General features: G+C 29.7%; 1 protein-coding gene across 1 annotated transcript in view; it reads right to left on the reverse strand.

Moving 5' to 3' along the window:
* LOC107438207 (voltage-dependent calcium channel type A subunit alpha-1) overlaps positions 1-20,032 on the reverse strand; it is a 282,265-nt gene that overhangs the window by 107,640 nt on the left and 154,593 nt on the right. Inside the window, exons 7-10 of the mRNA XM_043038639.2 lie at positions 16,446-16,666; positions 14,029-14,132; positions 8,266-8,381; positions 5,361-5,420 (exon numbers count right to left, since the gene is read on the reverse strand). Of these exons, the coding sequence (XP_042894573.2) occupies positions 5,361-5,420; positions 8,266-8,381; positions 14,029-14,132; positions 16,446-16,666 (501 nt within the window). The remainder of the gene's footprint in view (positions 1-5,360; positions 5,421-8,265; positions 8,382-14,028; positions 14,133-16,445; positions 16,667-20,032) is intronic.

Consider the following 20,032-nt stretch of genomic DNA (forward strand, 5'->3'; position numbering starts at 1 on the left):
AGGTGGGATTGGAAAAGTGTGGTGTTTTTTGAGCTACAACCAAGGGAGTGGAATAATCAATTCAGATGAGTACTGTAGGCAATTAGTCAGTTTGAACAAATCTATCTGAGCGACAAACGTAAAGGAGTAGTGTTCTATCACAAAAACCGGAGATGGTGAAAAGTTATTGGAGCTTGGATGGGATGTGTTGCCCCACCCACCATACTCTCCCGACCTTGCATCATCAGAATTTCACTTGTTTTGCTCTCTTCAAAATTCCTTACTTGGAACAACAAATTGGAAGAAGTACATTTGACAGCACAAATAAACATCTGCGATAAGCGCATGAAACAAGAAGAAAACATTTTTTTTTAAAGGAATGATAACTGGTGATGAGAAGTGGATTGTTTACAACAATTTGGTGCGTTAGTTAACGGTTTTAGTCTTGAGGTGAAGATTCACCATCAATGACTTCAAATCCAGAATTTTAGAGGAAAGAACACCTCTCAATAAGGTGGGATTGGAAAAGTGTGGTGTTTTTTGAGCTACAACCAAGGGAGTGGAATAATCAATTCAGATGAGTACTGTAGGCAATTGGTCAGTTTGAACGAATCTATCTGAGCGACAAACGTAAAGGAGTAGTGTTCTATCACAAAAACCGGAGATCACACACATATTTGGTGACCGGTGAAAAGTTATTGGAGCTTGGATGGGATGTGTTGCCCCATCCACCATACTCTCCAGACCTTGCATCATCAGACTTTCACTTGTTTTGCTCGCTTCAAAATTCCTTACTTGGAACAACGTTAAATTCAGAAGAGGCTGTAAATCAGCATCTTGTTCTGTTATTCACAATTAAACTCAGGTCCTTTTACAAACGAGGAATTGCAAAACTCAGCGAACATTGGTAAAAAGTCATTGACCAAAACGGAACATATATCATTGACTAAACTTTAATTCTTATATAAATATATGACTTTGAAAAAAAATAGGGAAAAAAAACAAAACACAATGACTTTTTAGTCAACCCATTATCTAAACTTGATTTTAAAAGAATTATAAATAAAGATTTTAAATATGCTTATACATAACTCTGCAATTTACCATGCAAAGAAAAATTTCATTTCAAAAATTTGTATTAGTAATGCATACAAAAGAGCATATTTTTAACCTACCCGAAAACCTAGGTGATTTTTAAAAAAAATAAAACCCAATAAAATTCAGGCTTAAAAGTTTTTTAAAATTTTATTAAGCATAATTAAAATCTGCCCTTTTTTAAAATCAATTATTTCTTTATTGACATATAGCATGAATAGATATATATAACTTTGCCTACAAAACTTGGTGTACAACTATATAATATTTGATTTACATACTGTTTATAGCCAGCATTTTGAGTTAATGGTCATATATTTTTTATTTTGCATGAGACATAAAAGAGGTTACAATTAAATAAAGGGGTAAAAAATTAAAATCAAGGTTAAAAACCTAATACATGCTTTGTTTTCCTACTTAAAAAAAACTACAACTCTAAGACTATTTGACTGCATTTCATTTATTTGTCTATCAAATTAGTAAGATACAATATCTCTAGTTTATACACACAATTAAAAAAAAACACTACCTGAAGTAAATAGGAACATTTTAAATTTACCTTAAAGCAATGGTAAGTGAATTATGAACCTTTGAACAATCATGAATTATATCTTAAAAACACATTATTGAATGGCAAGATAATATATTTAAAAATATGATTGTTTAAAATAAATTGTTGCAACTTGATTTTTTTTTAATGTTTATCCTATCACAGTATAACTTGAACTGTTCCAGGGTTAATCATTTGTAATAGTTTATAATTCAATTATAAGTTTTGGATAACTTGTTACAAAACCAGATAACAAACACAAATCAATTTGGAGTTAAAAGTATAGTCACTAAAAATATTGAAATTCTATTATTCAAATAACTTTTTGATACTCATTTTGAAAAAGAACACAATATAGAAAAATTAAATGGTTTTAGAAAACTTCATGGTAATAAGACTCCTAAGGATTCCATTTTTAAATTGCTTTCATGCATTCTTTCAAGAAATTTTATACTTTTATTATAAACATTTTATTTCATCTAATTCATCAACTAAACAAAATATAAAGTTTATTAAATTATTTTTCATTTCAGGTATAAAAGTATTTCCAAAGGAAAGAACAGCATCAGATTTTGTTCTTGTAGAAATTTAATTGTTTATTTCCATATCATAATCTTCTTTCTAAACTGTACTTCAATTAATAACATTTCAACTTATGAATTGCTTAAGTATCATTAGTCAAGATGAAATTTGCTGAATGGTTTTCATTTTACAGGCCTAAGAGTACTTCCAGAAGAAAGAACAGAATCAGTGTTTGATTTTTTTTCAGTTACAGATATAGTAACATTAGAGGAAGAAACTTAATCAACTTTTTTAGTTATCGGAGTAGGAATTTCTTTATCTGAATTCATCTCAGGTATATCACTCATTTCAATGGTTGATTCTCTACTATCAATAACTACACTTCTCGGAAATATTTTATATTTTCTTAACTTCGACTGGGTTTGGATTATTTTTGTAGATTGCAGAGGAGGGAAACTTCGACAAGGTTCATAATTTGGATCATCATTAGCAAAATGTGGCTTATACTTCCTAAGCTTGGCTGTTCTCCAACCAGCATACTTTTTTGGTTTTCGTAAAATTCGTTGCTCATATCTTTTTTGCACATTATCATCCCAGCCAAGAACTTTATAATACCATGCATAATCCCTATCATATAATCTGTCCTTGTCTGCTTTTTTGGTTGTATCCTTTTTCAAGAAATGATGAGAATAATATTCCGCTAAATTATTATATTCTTTGGCTTTAGGGTAAGGTAAAATATTTTTCATTATCTCATAAGGTTGATCCAGAAAAAATTTTGGATCAAAAGAATCTGAGCAAAAGTCCAATTTTGGGTCGATGGGTTGCGGAATGAAATTTGAATCATTGTCGATAGATTCAGAAGGAATATCTGACGTTACATTAAGTGAACTAGGATGAATTTCTGATATTGGGTCAATAGAGCCCAAATGAAAGTTAACATCATAGTTTGGGTAATCATTAAAGTTTTGATATCTAGTTCTGCAAAAATAATTACTATTATTATATGCAGGATAGTGATATACTGGAGTCGGCAATAAAGGAGACCTATACATAAAAGGACCCTTCGGCCTAGCCATGTTATAATAAACACATAGAGAAAAAGTAAATTCCTTAATTTATATTACGCGCCGATTAAAAATCAAATAAAATAAATATAAGCATCAAAGAATGAAGTGAAAGTAGAAGTTGAATGAAGGAAAATAAAGTAGAATTAATGTAGGAAGTAAAAAGGCGACGAGCAACAAAAAAATTTTAATCTAAAGCTTAACGCGCCATCTAGTAAAACAAAAACTATACTATAAAAAAGGTATTGAGTCACTTACTGGATTTTGAATGTACATTTTGGCATTATAACGTTGAATTTAAATGAAAATAGCATGCTATCAAATAAAATAAAATCACGCAAGCTGTTTTCTACTTTCAATATTATTATTTTATTTTTACATAACATTTTCTCCCTCAAGGTGCGATGGCTGCGGTCAGTGTGCGGGTGGGTGATCACTTGGATCAGTCTGCGTAGGGACCGAGGGTGTGCGGTATTGGTCCTCGTTAAACTGTTCCACCGTAAAGTGCTTGACTTCGCGTGCAGGTCGTCGGGCTACCGAAGCGGGGGTGCCATCCCCTCTGCTGAGGATCAAAATTGTGATGGTATGTCTTCGGATCATCCTCCGGGATGTTTCCCAGACCATCGCCAATAGCCCATTGTGCAGCTCTAGTGCGACGTAAATGAACAACAACAACTCCCCCAAGGTGCGTAAAGATTTGAAAAAAGAAATGATTTTATGCTATTTATAATTTTAGTATCAAATTAATTATTTTTTTATATAAAACTTAATCCCTTTACCAATATTGTTTTAAGCAAATGAAAGAATTTAAAATATCATTGACAATGAATGCTGCTTAGAATTTATCACTAAACTATGACGAAGTTATTAATATAATAATAATAATAAACAAAACTTAAGGACCCAAGTAGCGCAATATGTGTTATAAAATTAAAAGAGATTGATATCTAAAAAACAGCTCTAATAAAAACGAGTGTTTTTTCCTAATGGTAAAAAAAATAATGATGAAATAATAATTTTTAAACTATAATTATAAAAGAAACTATTTTTAAGATTAAGATTTTATTACTAATTTCTCAACCTTATATTAATGCAAGCGATGTAAGGACTTTGTACTTCATTGATGAAAAGGAAGCCTAAAACAGGCATTTTTCTGAATATTAGTTAAAAAAGATTTAAAAACGTAAATAACTGAAATAATTTTTACTCTTCCAGTATACGTATAACAATTTTTTTACATATGAGCATGAAAATTTCGCAATATCATTAATTTTATTCAGTTAGATATGATTTTGAAAATTCATAGTAAATTTTTACTTTTTGCAAATATAATTCAACGAAATCCACGCTTAATATCCGATATCACCTTCAGTCGTGGCAAAAATACTAGCAAGATTGGATCTAGTCAAGATTGGATTGGATAGAGTTCAATGACACAAAAGTAGGAATCAGTTATACTGTTATCAGCTATAACAGCAATGTTAGAAGCTCGATAATACTTTCTCAAAGTTAGGAAATCAAATGGTATCATAAACTATGTTTGGCGCAAAAGAATAAACAAGTAATACAGTTTACTATGGGGATGGAAACCTTGAACTCATATACACATGAGACCGAATCTTCTGGGTTGACGTCTGAACTACAAATTCCCGAGATATTTTACATTTCAATAATTATTTATTTTTAGTTTCCTACGTAAGATTAGTACACGTAAATTAATGCTGATAATTTTCGAGACGTATGGGGTAACAACAAGGTGATATAGCGAATTTGTGTAGTGAAATTCCAAAACACTTTTTATCAAACCTAATAATGTCAACGAAAAGGAAAAATTATTAAAAAGAAAAACAAAATTGTGTCAAAAGGACTTTCAAGAATTACATACTGTTCATATATTCATACTGTAGATTATTTACTGAAATTTCTAACTTTTTATTTCTTTTCAAATCGTTAGTTATTTTATAGGACATTAGGTATTTTATATGTTTTTTGGATGTCCGCAGCTATGCATTCTTCTCCTCAATTACTTTTTTCAACCTGTTATTGCTAAGGTGACATATTTTTTTTCATACATTTACACATTCAATTATTTTACTAATATAAAATGTTATAATTTAAAATCTTAAAACTTTAAAAAAAAATCATACCTTCCATTATGTGCAACTTTTCTTCCTCTGTTGTTCTTTCTTCATTTAAAATAACTTCCTCTGCAAAAAAAATTCGTTTCATGATTAAAATGTACTAAAAAATTTAATTACGCATGAGGGGAATACGTTTATTACGTAATAAGTTTAGTTTTGTTTATCCAAAGAAACAAAGAGGAAAACTGTTTGACTTAAGGCATACTGAAAGTGAGGTAGCTGGGGCACTACTCTGATTACTCCTGGAACATTTCCGGGCATGAAAAGTTCTATGAAAAGAAAATGCATGATTTGATGACACGTTGGATTTCATGCTCTAATCATTATGGCACTGTTTCGAATTGGTAATGTGACATTTTGTCAATAAATGTTATTATTATTTTATTAGTTTATTTTATTTGTTTATTTTATTTTAGTCTTCTACACTCTTATATCGTTATCAACATCAGTTTAACACAGAGCTTAAGGACATTAAATTAGAATCTAAATATAGTTTAGATTCTAATAGTTTAGATTCAAAAAATGCTAAAAAAACATAAATGAAAAGCATGTAAAATTTCAAGGAACTAAATATTCTCATAAAATCAAATAACAAAAATATTGCTGAATGCAGATTAAATAATTAATAAATATTTATGATTTAAGTTAACTTATCATTTGAGTCTTATATTTTAGCCCAACTCTTGACATGTTTTGCCCGTAATAAATTTAAAAAAAATGATCGTTTAAAAATATATTGATAAAAATTGAATGAATTCAGATTTATCCCTGAAAAAATTTCGTCAATTATGGATCAATTTTTTTTTCTAATAAATTAAAAATAAAGACTTTCTCAATGCTAGTTCTATTGGTTTTATTTTTTATCAGCGATCATAAACGTATATTTTATGGAGATGATCAAAAAATATCCTCTAAAGAAAGTGCTCGAATCTTGAATGACTGCAGCAACAATTGCAAAAGTATCGTCTCGGTACGATGTTCAAGAGCACACGGCCATTACAAGAGCACAAGGCCACTAGGGGACCACACAGAATAATATTTTGGAGTTATTTCTACAACACGGTATGAGAAAAGAGATAAAAGTGAATTACAAATTTGTAGGGTAGTATAGATTTGGAAAACAGACTTCTTATTGACATTAATGTCGCAAAGTGACTAATGCCACATTATGTCATAATGATGTTGACATTAATGTCAAATATCGAACGAAAAAAAATTCAAATTTCCAGCGTTTCATTCTCATCATACATGTCCAGAAGGTATTATTCGTATTAAGACAATTATGCTCTGAAACTTCGTAATTAACTTTTTGCTCTATGTTATATCGGTTTTAAGATAAAAACTTTAACTCAGCAGTTTTTCAAAAGGTAGCGCTGTCATAGGTCTCATCTTGTAGCACAGAGCCACTTTATTAAACTCAAACACTATTATTATTTTTTAACTATAGCTGAAGCCGTTCAAAAATTAAGAGGATCGCAACGGATTTTAACTTTTGTATAGTAGATGGTTAAGTAAAAAATAGCAAGCAAAAATTTACTGGAGTAAAGTTTTATTCTTCCTCAAATAAACACATTCTTATTTCCCATTAAAAACCAATGAAAATATGAAAATTGTTGATACTATTCCTTCGAATGATACCATTTCACTATAATTTCATTTACTTTTTGCCGAATAGTCATTTTTAGAAAGATCGATTTGGGAATGGCAATCTAGTAAGTCTATAAATAATGAGATGATCCAAAAAGGAGAGGTGTTTGACCTTATAAATCTATATTGAAATACAAAGAAAAAAAAATATTACGGAGAAAATACAGAGAAAAGAAAAAGACAATCATATAATGAATTACTAATAGTTTCGACACCTGCTCTACTCTTTACCGTAGTAAAATAAAATATATATATATATGTATTTACACGCAATGTTAAATGTAGCTCGTCTATTAGAAAAATGCTTATTTTACTTTATAGAAAGCGATGAGAGTAGCAAAAATTAATTTTAAAACAAGTAAAATTTACTTAATAGTATGGCTCGAAAAATCGAAAATTTTTTTACATACCCTTTCAGGTGTGTTAGCTTACAAAGTACACGTTCGAAGGAAATTTTTACATTCCTGAACATCTTTTGATAGCATATTACTTAAAACATATTAATGTAACCATTATAAATATAATGAAAAGTATGGTATTAACAAATGACTCATTAGTATTTTTGTTTTAATTATAAATCAGAAATATTATTAACAAATATCAATAAAGTGTTATTAACAAGAATGTATTAAGCATTGAGGTATACTTTTCTGATAATTTCTTTCTTCTCTTTTGATGCTTTTTTTCATCACCCCTTCCAACGTCTTTGAGATTTTCATTAGAATTTGAATGACATTTAATTGGTACTTTACGGTACTTCTAATTTAATACTTACGAGCCCGGCAGGGGAAGTAAATATTCAATCATCTACCCAATTAAACAAATCAAATCAAATTTAATCAATGCAAAATAATACCTTTTGATGACTTACATATACGCAACTTTTTTTGCGATTTGTACATTTCTTGGCGTAGAAAATATATTAATTACCCGGAGGCTCCGAGAATAATAAATGTATACAGTATTTTTAGTAATATATATATAGTGATTCTAAATTGATACAGTAAATATTGATGGTGAATTAACAAGTATTCAATAATGCTTCAGGATGCAAACATTTCCCTCGTAAAGCAGATTATACTTTTATAAAATACATAATTTGAAATTTCTGGTGGATTTACTTGATTCTAGATTTAGGTATTATTAAATAGGTGTAAATATTTCATTGAATCGAAAATTCTGATTGTAATTATTGTTACATAAAAATAGAAATATACGTAAAAGGGTTACCTGCCTTGATTAGTGCTTTGCTAAAAGTGCTTACCTGCTTTGCATATCCACTCGACGTATCCGTTAAGCTCTCTTTCTAATTGTTGCTGTCTTCTAAGTTTAATAAATTCTTGTTTATTTTCTACTCGCTCTCTTTCTTTCGCGAATTCTCTGAAAAGCAGGAAATCGAAAAAAAAATATTGAAAACGACATTTTATTTCTTCAATTAGTATAACAATGAAATTTCAGAATTTGTTCGAAATAATTGTTTTATGTGTCGACCTCTAGTCAATGTGATTAGGAAAATGTCAATGCTCACTGTTAGTCATGGTTTGGAATGTTGTCAGAGTTCGAAAATAACTCTTCTTGGTGTCGATATTCATTACAATTTGAGAAATGCCAATGACAAGTGTGGTTCAAAATAGGATTAAAATAATTTTCTTATGTATCGATGTCCTAGCATTGTGGTTTAAGAAATGTAAACGATCATTGTGAATTACGGTTTGAAACATAGACATAGTTCGGGAATAATTCCTTTTTGGTGTCAATGTTAAGTCATTATAATTTGCGAGATGATTATGTCAATTGTGAATCATAGTTCAAAATTTGTTCATATTTCCTAAAATAACACCTCTAGGTGTCGACGTCCAATTATTGTGATTAAAGATACATTAATGTTGATTGTGAATCATGGTTCGGAATAAAGTCCTAGTTCGAAAATAATTTTCTTTTAGTGTCAATAATTAGCCAACTTTGATAAGTTTTAGTAACCCTTCTGTTGATTTTCAACTTTCTGTTTTTTTTTTTAACTCCATACTATTTTAGAATAATTTAATTTTGACTGAATAAATTTCTAGCATATTAAGAGATAAGATCATGAAATGAGCGGTAACAAGTGTAACAAAATAGCGAGAAATGAAACAATATCAGAAAAATTGCATCAAATTTTGCTTTTTTTGAATAGGATATATCATTTGAATCTCCATAACTCATCAGCATAACTCCTGTCATATCATATTTCACCCAAAAAATATTAACTTGAAGATTGTGAAAAAAGAACCTTCCAGAAATGCCATATTATGCAGGATATTCTGTAATGATGAGGAAAATGTTGTAAATTTTTGGAATTCTTGTCAAAACTGAAGTCAAATGGTTCTACAAATGGTTGCAAATTTATATATTTAAGACAAAAAAAAGGCGACATTAAAATCACTACTCAAGATGGACCAAAAGCATCAAAACCAGTCTGCTCGTTTCATTAAACTTGGAGGTGTTTCATAAAATCTCCTTTCAACTCCTTTCTGTTTCTTCTGACAAGCAAACAGGTTTTATTATATTAAGTTTAGCCTTCCTCTGTAGTGATTCATAAAATTTTTGATAGGATGTTTATTTTCTTTCTGGCTCAATTATATATCTGAGTTCCCATATATATATATAAATATATATTAAGGGAGCGTATTATGAAACAGTCAATATAATTATTGACTTTATACCTACTTTAAAATTATTATTATCTGATTTAATAAGAGTTTCCACGACACTTTTTGAATTACAAATTTTTGAGAAGAAATTGTTTGAAATTATGAAAAATATAAAAAGGAGCATTAAAATAACCCTTTCAAAGATTTATTGCAGAATTTTTCAGACTTGTTTTGCAGAGTACGTCAAAGGAAGGCAACCTTGGAATATGCTGCTAAATTTTACTCAAATTTTGTATAAACCTTCAAAATAATTCGATTTTTTTTATTGTAAAAATATTATTTATTTTTTCTTTTAGGTGCGTGCACAAAACTCTATTGATTTTGGGTTACATATAGTAGAACAGAAAAGTTTTGAAATTTTTCATAACGTAAAAAGAAGAGTTAAGCGAATTCTTATAAAAGCGTGAAAATAACATTCTTTGAATGCATTATCTGGAATAAAGTAAATAGAAAACGGCCTTAAGGTACGATACTAATTTTTATTGATTTTCCTGAGTAAATTTATACAATAGCTAAGATCTTCACTCATAGATATCTTGTTATGAAAAGCTTTATGAAAAGGTATCTATTTCTTTTTCAGAGGCTCCGATGCATGCACAAAATGCTACCGAAAACCTCGGTAGACGAAAAGAGAAAATGAGAAGATCTAATCGATAACCGCTGTCTCATTGAGAAATACTGGCGGGGAAGTTGTGAAAAGCAATAAAATGCAGATGGCGATATGTTGGCGAGAATTGTCGGTTTTGAAGCTTATCACTGGGGACAATTCAAGATTTGTTTTATTTACTATCTTAGATGAGAACTCAAACAACAATGCAACAGCGCGCTCTGACCCAGTTGGAGTAGGGCCAACTCTTCCATATCGGTCAAGGAAAACTATCTCTGTGGGTTTTTGAGTTATCAGAAATTGACCATTTGGGAAAATATCCAATACAGCCCCTTTGAAAAAGTTTTCGAGATTGTTATAGTCACCCCCTATAAGATGTTGCATCAAAGAATTTTGCAACTTTTTTTTTCCTTCTTTTCCCTCTTTCTTTCGTCACGCAGCTTCGTGTTTGAGAAATCGATATTTTTGGGCTAAAATTGCTTTCAGATGATAAGAAAAATGTGCCAGTTTTACAAGGTTGATAAACAGCTATCATTTGATCGTGATATTGCTTGCAAATATATGTCATTTTAAAGGTTTCCAAGACAGTGTTTTCTTAGATGCATTCAGGGGGAACAAATTTAATACGTGTGTGTCAAGAAAAGTTTCTTTTTAAAGTACATCTTTTCGATGTTTTGAAAATTTTTGGACTGAGATTTTATGAATGAATATTGAGATTGCAGTCGGGATTTTTTTAAACGCTAAAAAGTGAAACTTTAACATTGTTATAAGTGATAAAATAATTTTAAAGCAAATTTGAGATCTGACAAAGCAATCTAAGTTTAAAGAAAATAGACTCTTAGAAACATCGGTTCGGTTTAGGTGTCTTGAGCATTGAAACGACGTAAGTTTGCTGTAATTTTATTAATGTGCTGATTTTAACCATTTTACTGTTCAAATAAAAACGTAGTATCATGTTATCAAGTTTTAAAAAAAAACGAAAGTAAGGTTCAACTTATATATTATGGTTTCTTCAAGTTTGGAAATAAATGTAAATAAACAAATTTAATGATTTCTAATATTTTGAATTTTAAAGAATTTAAGCAACAAAAATTTTACAAAGGTATTAAATTCTTTAAAAGTCAAAATTGATATTTAAATACTAATACTTTCATAAATGTTTTAAATTTTCAAACAAATTGGTAATTATTTGTGAGAATAAAAAAAAATGACAGGCAATATTGTATTTTTTGGGAAATAAACGAAGACATAAGACTTCTTTGACATTCCTACGTGCACACTCGTACTAATAAGTTAATAGGAATAGTTATCACTGATTAGTTCATATGAGGGCAGTGAAGCAAAAGAGAAAGTTCATTAATTCTCTTTCTTAATTCCTCTAATTCTCTTCTAATATTATGCGTCGTTTAGGAACAGCTCATCAGAGTACGTTTTATAAGTTCAATAGATGCGTCGTTAAGGGTATTTTTCAAAGATAATTTGGATTACATGCAATAACTGAAATAATAATTTAATATTTTGGGTTACTGAAATAGCATGCAATAGAACATTTTTTTAGAAAATAATATGCTAATAATTTAGCTAAAGCCCTCTAAGCTGAGTGAGAAAATGGCACTAAGTATAAGAAAAAAGAAAAATCCATAGTTCTGCAAAAGTAAAGAAGTGTTTGTAATCGGATTTTTTAATTTTTAAAAAGCTATACCAGCACTGAATAGTCTATGCTTATAAAAATGCGCTAATATTAAAAATTTTCCTTTGATTTTGATAAATCTTATCTGTGTGAAAAAAACTCACCAAATTGGCAGTTTTAAAAAAGTTTAATAATTCTTTTTAATTATATCAGCTATTTGCCAGCACTAAAGCATATATAATTCTTTGCACCCAAATGGTAAGCGCCATTTAAAATTTAAGCTTAGCTTTGATTTTAAGGCACTTTAAATTGTGGCTTTTTAATTATCTTGTTGAAGAAGCTTAAAAAAAATAACATTTTAATCCTCACTACCTTGTTTAGGTTTTCCTTAACTTTCAAATTACACCTTATTAGTGGCTAACACAGCTTCACACAGGCCCATGTTTTCGTATTTGAGATTTTTAATTATTGTTTCTTTTTATACACTGTCAAGATGTTTTTGATTTTTCTTTTTTCACGAGAATTTGAATCAATTATTTTTAAACTTTGCATTTCTACGGCTTTCTCAGCCAATGCCCTCTCCACTGCCCTGTTCTCTTCATAATTTCATGTTTTATTGGTTTTTATTTACCTCTTAAAAGTAGTCGTGAGTAGTTTATAACTCTATGTAATTATTTCTCTAACATCTGCCGAAAATGTTTGTTTATGTAAATGGTATTTCTCCCGGCTAGATATATTATTATGCTGCATAAAGAAAGATTGATTTTACGTTTGTATTAAATATTCTTTACTTAGTTATGAGTGAAATTTTTCTGTTCTTCTAGAAAGTATTTACAGTAGAAAAACTTAAAAATGGCTAATAGGTGTCAAGCCAATTCATATCTCAGTTGTTTGCTAAAGTGTATGCAAGAAATAACATAGAAGTAAAAATATGTTTTACACGAGGATCGCGGAGAAGGTCATAAAACTATTAGTTTATTGGACACTTGTAGTAACATGACTATTAGTGTAGTGGTCACTTATTGTAACATGACTATTAGTGTAGTGGACACTTGAACTAATATGAAAGTTGAAATATTTTCTTCAGATCCATTTACTCATAGCTGCCGTGTTAAAACACACTATAATGCATTTTCTATGACCAATGCATTTTAAGTCAGCATTCACAGTTGTTAGCGTTTAGTCAAGCCATCACTTTGTGTCGAAACACAAATCCACAAAAGAAAACACTATAGGCAAACAAGTTGAAACAGGAATAAAAGTGGTTTGATTAATAGTGAAGAGGAACAAGAAGTTATTTGTTTACGGAACCGAAACTATGGTACGGTTGTTTTTGTACCTTTATTTGTGCTTTATTCACGATGTTTAGCTTTATTCACGATGTTTAGCTTTATTTACGATGCTTAGCTTTATGTACGATGTTTAGCTTTATTCAAGATGTTTAGCTTTATTCATGTGTAGAACAAATTATACCCAATCTTCATTTGGAGACAACTTTGAATTTAAAAACTTACTCAAATAAAATAAAATAAAATAATAATTCTCTTGTATCATAAAATTATTCGTGCTTTTAATAGTTAAACACCATTGTTTCCCACATACAGCTCTGACAACATTTCATGTTCAATTGAGTAACATTTGCAGACGTAGGTAAGAAATAAATAATAAACAAAAATATTCAACATTAATCATGATTGGATACTGAACGTCAACATTTGCCGGTGTAAGTGAGGAATAATGATGCAGCAAAAGTTTGGTACATTTAATACAAGAACCCGATAAGCCATTAACATTAACATAAGCCATTAAGTGTTAATGTCGGCAGCTATCGTTCTTTCACTGCAACACAAGTTATCTTTCGAATAATAACAATTTTCTGCTTTTTTAAGAGAGAACAATTTTTTTGAGCACCCTGATATATTTTGTATTGTTTTATCTATCTTACGATAGAAATCTCAAAACCTACGATAAAGTTTTTATTTAAGTTTATTTTGATAAATGTCGCTATTGAAAAATCGTATAATGGTATAAGTGCTACAAAACTAATACGTTCATAACAAAATTCGTTAATTCTTCAGAGCTAAAAATCAATTCACTCACCCGCTAAGGACACCGAGCACTAAATTGAGCATAAAAAAGGATCCGATGATGATGAGAGGTATAAAATAGATCCAATTGAAATAACTCCCCATTGAATCATTCGTCTGTAAAAAATAAAAACAAAGTTATGATTAGAGTATAGATGCATAGATTAAAATAATATTTTCAGTCAAATGCCACATCTTGAGACAATTTTCAAGATTAGAAATAACATTTACAAAGATGTACAAATAACAATCTAAAATTTAAAAATGCATTATAAAAAATGTGAAAATATCTTTGCACTTTCAGAAAATAAATTACTAGTAATTTCATATTTTTTATTTAATTTCTTAAGTGTTTTGTCCTAAGCATCGCCCATGCGCTATGGTGGATTCAGTTTTTGCCCTTCATAGCTTGGTGTCGATTCCTCAAGCTAATTGTTTCGTCGGATAGCAGCTTCTCGGATCATTTCTTAGTAGCTCTAAATTCAGTCTATTATAATGCTCACAGGGGTTATTAAACTTGAAAAGTCCATGTGTGGTTGGGTGTTTGGGAAGTGTGTTGCAGAGTTCGGGTGAACAGTGAACTCTATCCTTTAGATCTAAATTGTAGCAGCATAAGGCACGTATTATCTTCAAAATATCACAATCGACGATACATACTGTATTAGTGCAATAATTACAATAAAATAAATTTGTCTTAAGTCAAATATACATTTGTCTTAAATTTAATTAAGGATACCTCCTATTACTTGGAAGACTTTGGGACTTTGTGTTATGTTTGGACAACTTTAATACTTCTTGTGACATAATAGTATTTTATTGGATCTGTATCAAACTGGTATAATAAAAAGTTTAAAATTTAATTAGTTCAAAAAAATTATTGAAAATATAATGAAACCAACTATTATTGATTTAAGTTAGTTATTATCTTTTATATTTAGGGGAAATAAATTTACTTTGAGTGCCCTACGAAAGTAAGTAGTAAACTGTTTTTTAAACTGTTTTTTTTTTTAAAAAAAAGAGTAATGTTTTTCTGTTGATTACAGAATATTCAGAGAAAATATAGAGAAGGAGAATTCTTACGCCAATTCACTGTACATTGACGAAATTGAAACTTGAATATGAAATCTTAACAAGTATCTCTTAACATTACTAGATCAATTTCAGCAAATTTAAAAATTGTAATGCAGCCTGTTTTACTAATCTACGTTTGTATATAGAAATAATTCTAATTGTGTGATTGCTAGCTGTGCAATAGCGAAAGCATAGCAAAACTAAGGAGCGTGTGATGAGTGCGAAACCATCTGGAGGGTGAGATGCTGGTCATCAAAGGTGCTTGCAAATATTCTATTTGAAATCCACCTGCTTTTGTAACAGTAAAAAACTTCGTAATGTAAAGTGTGTATTATTTTTTTTCCATAATCTTACAAAAAATAACTAAACTACTAAACTAAACTCAGCGGCGCGACAGTCCTAGAGGGCCAAGGCCTACTGTGCCCATCTCAGTTTTCTTGACCTTGGGCTCTGGGATGCAGAAGCAGATGTTTCGGTCAGGTGGTCAGCCGAACGCGGAACCCCTAGTGTTTAGTTCCCAAGCATGCTGAAGGGACCTACTGAAGGGATGAAAGGCTGAGTCTACCCTGCCCGGCCCGAGAATCGAACCAGGGACCTGTGGCACGGCAGCGCGAAGAGCTACCGCTCAGCCACCGGGCGTCACAAAAAATAACTAGCTAATTAAATGTTTATAAAGCTATTTGAGTAATATTAAAATTCGTTTTAGTAATGCTAGATTGACTGCGAAGAGACACAGTGTGAAGCAATGATAAGCCAGAAATTAAAACAACGGCTAACAATAAGAAGTAAGAGTCGAGAAATTGTGTTCTAAAATTTAGAACAAATAAGTGAATTCCAGCATATATTTTCGGGTTTTCTACTTCAGTATTTTTCTTTGTTTGTTGCTTTGGAGGTTATATTTAACAGAAAAAGCTTAAAACTGTAGAAAAATATAATTAATAATAATTTGTTAAAATAAAGTCTTAACATATACAGAAAAATTTTAGGCTTGCCATTGTTTTAATATATGCCTTTCAAATTAGGAATTAACTTTTTAAAATGTAAATAAAATGTTGAAAAGGCAATATTTGTAAAGAGTTAATTACTATTCTACTATCACAAGAACTTCAAACACCGGAATCGTGTGCTGGCGGTTACTATGGACAGTAGGATAAGTCAGTTCGAGTATTGGTGTGGAGTTTGTCATTTCGCTTTGATATTGGTTGGAAGAATCATGTAATTTTTCTTAATTTTCTTCCTATTAGAAATGGTCATATTCTTGTTTCCATAGCAACAAAAAAACCTTAGACTTTCGGACGGGAGGAGTTCTTGTGATAGCTGAACAGTATGTGAAAGGATATATATTTTTTTTTATCTTACCCAGTACAACATGGCAGTCCAACCTTCCATGGTGATACATTGAAAAACTGTTAACATAGCAAAAAAGATGTTATCGAAACTAGTGATTCCGTAATTAGGTCCTTCCCAACCTTCTCTACAAACTGCTATGTCTTCATTGCAAAGACGCGTGCCATATGGAGCAGCTTCTGGTTCACCCTTATAGCACGGAGTTTCACTTTCTCCTTCTTTGAAGATTTCGGCTGAAATAGACAGAAAATAAAATCAACCATTTATATTTAATACTTTTGATTACAGAGAAGGGAAATACATAATCCAACTTTAGTTTAGATTCTTGGCACTTACACTAATTTGGAAAATATACAGAAGTAGAAGGGGGAAGTTTCTTAATATGAAACATTCTTTTTAAAATTAAGATTAGAATGTAATGATTATGATTTTCATTATTATTATATTTAATCTACATGTGACTGGGGAAAATTATTAAGGATCGGTTAGATTTGCAATACTCAGAAGTACCGCAGCGTTATTTAAAAAAATAAATAAAAACAATCGCACTGAATTTAGAAAAGGTGTGCTATTATAGGATAGCACCAAAACATATCACATAGGAAAGCTCCAGGGGTTATAATTTTGGATCAGGCTATTTATAGACAATTTTGGCATAACAAAGAATGTGCAAAACATAAAAAAATATTAATTCGCATTTCGCAACAGGTAATTAATAGAAAATTTTGGGACAAAAAAAATATGAAAAACATGAAAAAGTATTCATTCGCATTGGAGTAAAATTGCACCTCAATTACGAACTTAAAAAGTCTATAAAGGGAAATTTTCTAACACTGTCTATGTTTGCTTTACAGCCAATACTGTTACTGCTCTCACCTTCTCGTCTGCACTCAACCTTTATACGTGTTTTTTTAATTTTTTTTGGTTGAGTTCACCATCTTCTTCGGCTACAATCGATGACATGTTAAGAACTATTGCATATTAATTACCTTTTCTCGTCACACTTGTAAATGGAACTGCAATTTACATACTTGAAATAAATTTGATAACTAAAAACTATACAATTTATTGCTTTGTGCAACGTAATTTAATGCTTTGTGTAATGTAATTTAATGCTTTGTGTAATGTAAAATTAAAAACTATTGCATATTTAGTTACCTTTCTTTAGTACACTTGTAAATAGAATTGTAAATTAAATACTTAAAATAAATTTGATAATTAAAAATTGTGCAATTTAATGCTTTGGCCAATGTAATTCAATGCTTTGATCAATGTAATTTAATGCTTTGTGTAATGTAATTTAATGCTTTGTGTAATGTAATTTAATGCTTTGTGTAATGTACTATTAAAAACTATTACATATTTAGTTACCTTTCTTCAGTACATTTGTAAATGGAATTGTAATTTAAATACTTAAAATAAATTTGATAATTAAAAATTGTACAATTTAATGCTTTGGGCAATGTAATTTAATGCTTTGTGTAATACAATTTAATGCTTTGTGTAGTGTAATATTAAAAGCTATTGATTATTTAGTTACCTTTCTTCAGTACACTTGTAAATGGAATTGTAATTTAAATACTCAAAATAAAATTGATAATTATAAATTTTTCAATTTAATGCTTTGTGCAATGAAAAAAGAAAAAGAAACAAAAAAAGAAAACAAAAAAGGTGATTTGAAGGTTTGTGACAAAAAAAAGAAAAAGAAAAACTCTTTTCCTCACGTGCCTGAAAGGTGTAAAGAGATGAAAGGTAACTCAGGGAAATCTAAACTTTAATTTCGATTGCTTATTAATACTATTAATTTGATAAATACGATTTATTTTTATATGTTGTTTGATTCGGGAGGAAAAATTAAAAATTGCCATTGGTTTTGCTATACCTATATTAGAAAAATACATGGAAAAAAATTAGAATATTTCGCAAAAGTTGTTATATCTGTGATTTGAATAGAAATTGCAATCGGTTTTAGTATTTATAAAGTGGACGGATGCATGACAATATAATTAAAATCCTTTTTTTAATGAATACTATCCCAACGAGTTATCTGTGCTCAAGTGATGTAATATCTATGATGAAGATAGATAGAAAATGTATTTGGTATTATTATCTGTGCTCAAGTGATGTAATATCTATGATGAAGATAGATAGAAAATGTATTTGGTATTAGTATTCTTAAAGTAGACGAATGGATAGAAGCACAATTAGAATTCTTTGAATTGTAAATGTGATATACTTGAACTTTCTCTGTATAATTTTTTCATACCTTTAATGACAATGAATAAAAATTGCTGTAGGTCTTAGCATTTTTAAAGTGAAAGGATGAATGGAAGTATAATTAGAAAACTTTGTACTAGTATAAATGTAATATCAATGAATTAATTTTAAAATCGAGGACTTAAGTAAAGTAATTTTGTCATTTTAAAAAAAATTACACATATCGTATATAAACAGCAATAGATGAGAAAACTTTCAGAGATCTGCATTAAACCAAATTAACTTATATTTCTAAGTAAATTTCTTAAAACACATTTATTTATTAATTTATTTCAAATATAAATGATAAAAATTGTTTAAAATTTAGCATATTTTTAAATACATACTTTCCGGATCAACATTCATTTACACAACAAATTTTTGATTTTGTTCATATGTATACTTGAATGTAAAAATTACATCATCTTAAGAAAACACTGATTAAATGGGTGTTATACGTCCATAGACTCTTACCATGAAGTAAATAGACTTCGATCGAATTATTTCTTTTAAAAAACACATTGGTGCGTTTTTGACTTATTGAGATTTAAGATTAGTAACAGTAATTAACTTAATAAAAGAGCTCTTATGTTTGTGTATGTCTTTCATAAATATTTTTGATAGAAACCGAATCAAACAAAAATAGTGCAAATATAAAAAAAACCTGTAATAATACCTAGAAATTATCTCTGATATGCATGCTTTTTTCATTATTTCGTTTTTGAAAAGGATTCTAAAAATATATGTCACGGCGAAAGACCGAAATCGGTGGTTGTTGATTTTCACCGGTGAATGTCGACAAACACCAAATATGTCGGTGAAAGATCGAATATTTCATTACATTCTTGTACATTCGGACCCTCACCGGTGTATGTCGACAATCACAGATATGCTTTGGTGAATGTCCGAAATATTTATTACATTCGATTTGATATGAATTTATTAGTGGATATAATTACATTTATTCGATATTTTAACCCTACACTGATGTTTTTTTAAGGTTAAGTGCCACTGCCCGGTATAAATTTGCCCGGTATACCCTACACTGATGTTTTTTTAAGGTCAAGTGCCATTGCCCGGTATATATTTGCCCGATACTCCAAACACTGATGTTTCTTCTAATCTATCGTCGGTAAGTCTTAAAATATAGAATAAATATAAATATATCAAATAAATATAATAATATTAAGGAAAAAATAATATAAAATTCGATATAACAAATATTTCGGACATTCACCAAAGCGACTATGTGATTGTTGACATTCACCGGTGAGAGTCAGAAATAAGGGTATTTAGCAAATATTTCGGACATACACCAAGCGACTACGTGAATGTTGACATTC

Source organism: Parasteatoda tepidariorum, chromosome 8 (assembly GCF_043381705.1).
Source record: "Parasteatoda tepidariorum isolate YZ-2023 chromosome 8, CAS_Ptep_4.0, whole genome shotgun sequence".
Classification (NCBI taxonomy): Eukaryota; Metazoa; Arthropoda; class Arachnida; order Araneae; family Theridiidae; genus Parasteatoda; species Parasteatoda tepidariorum.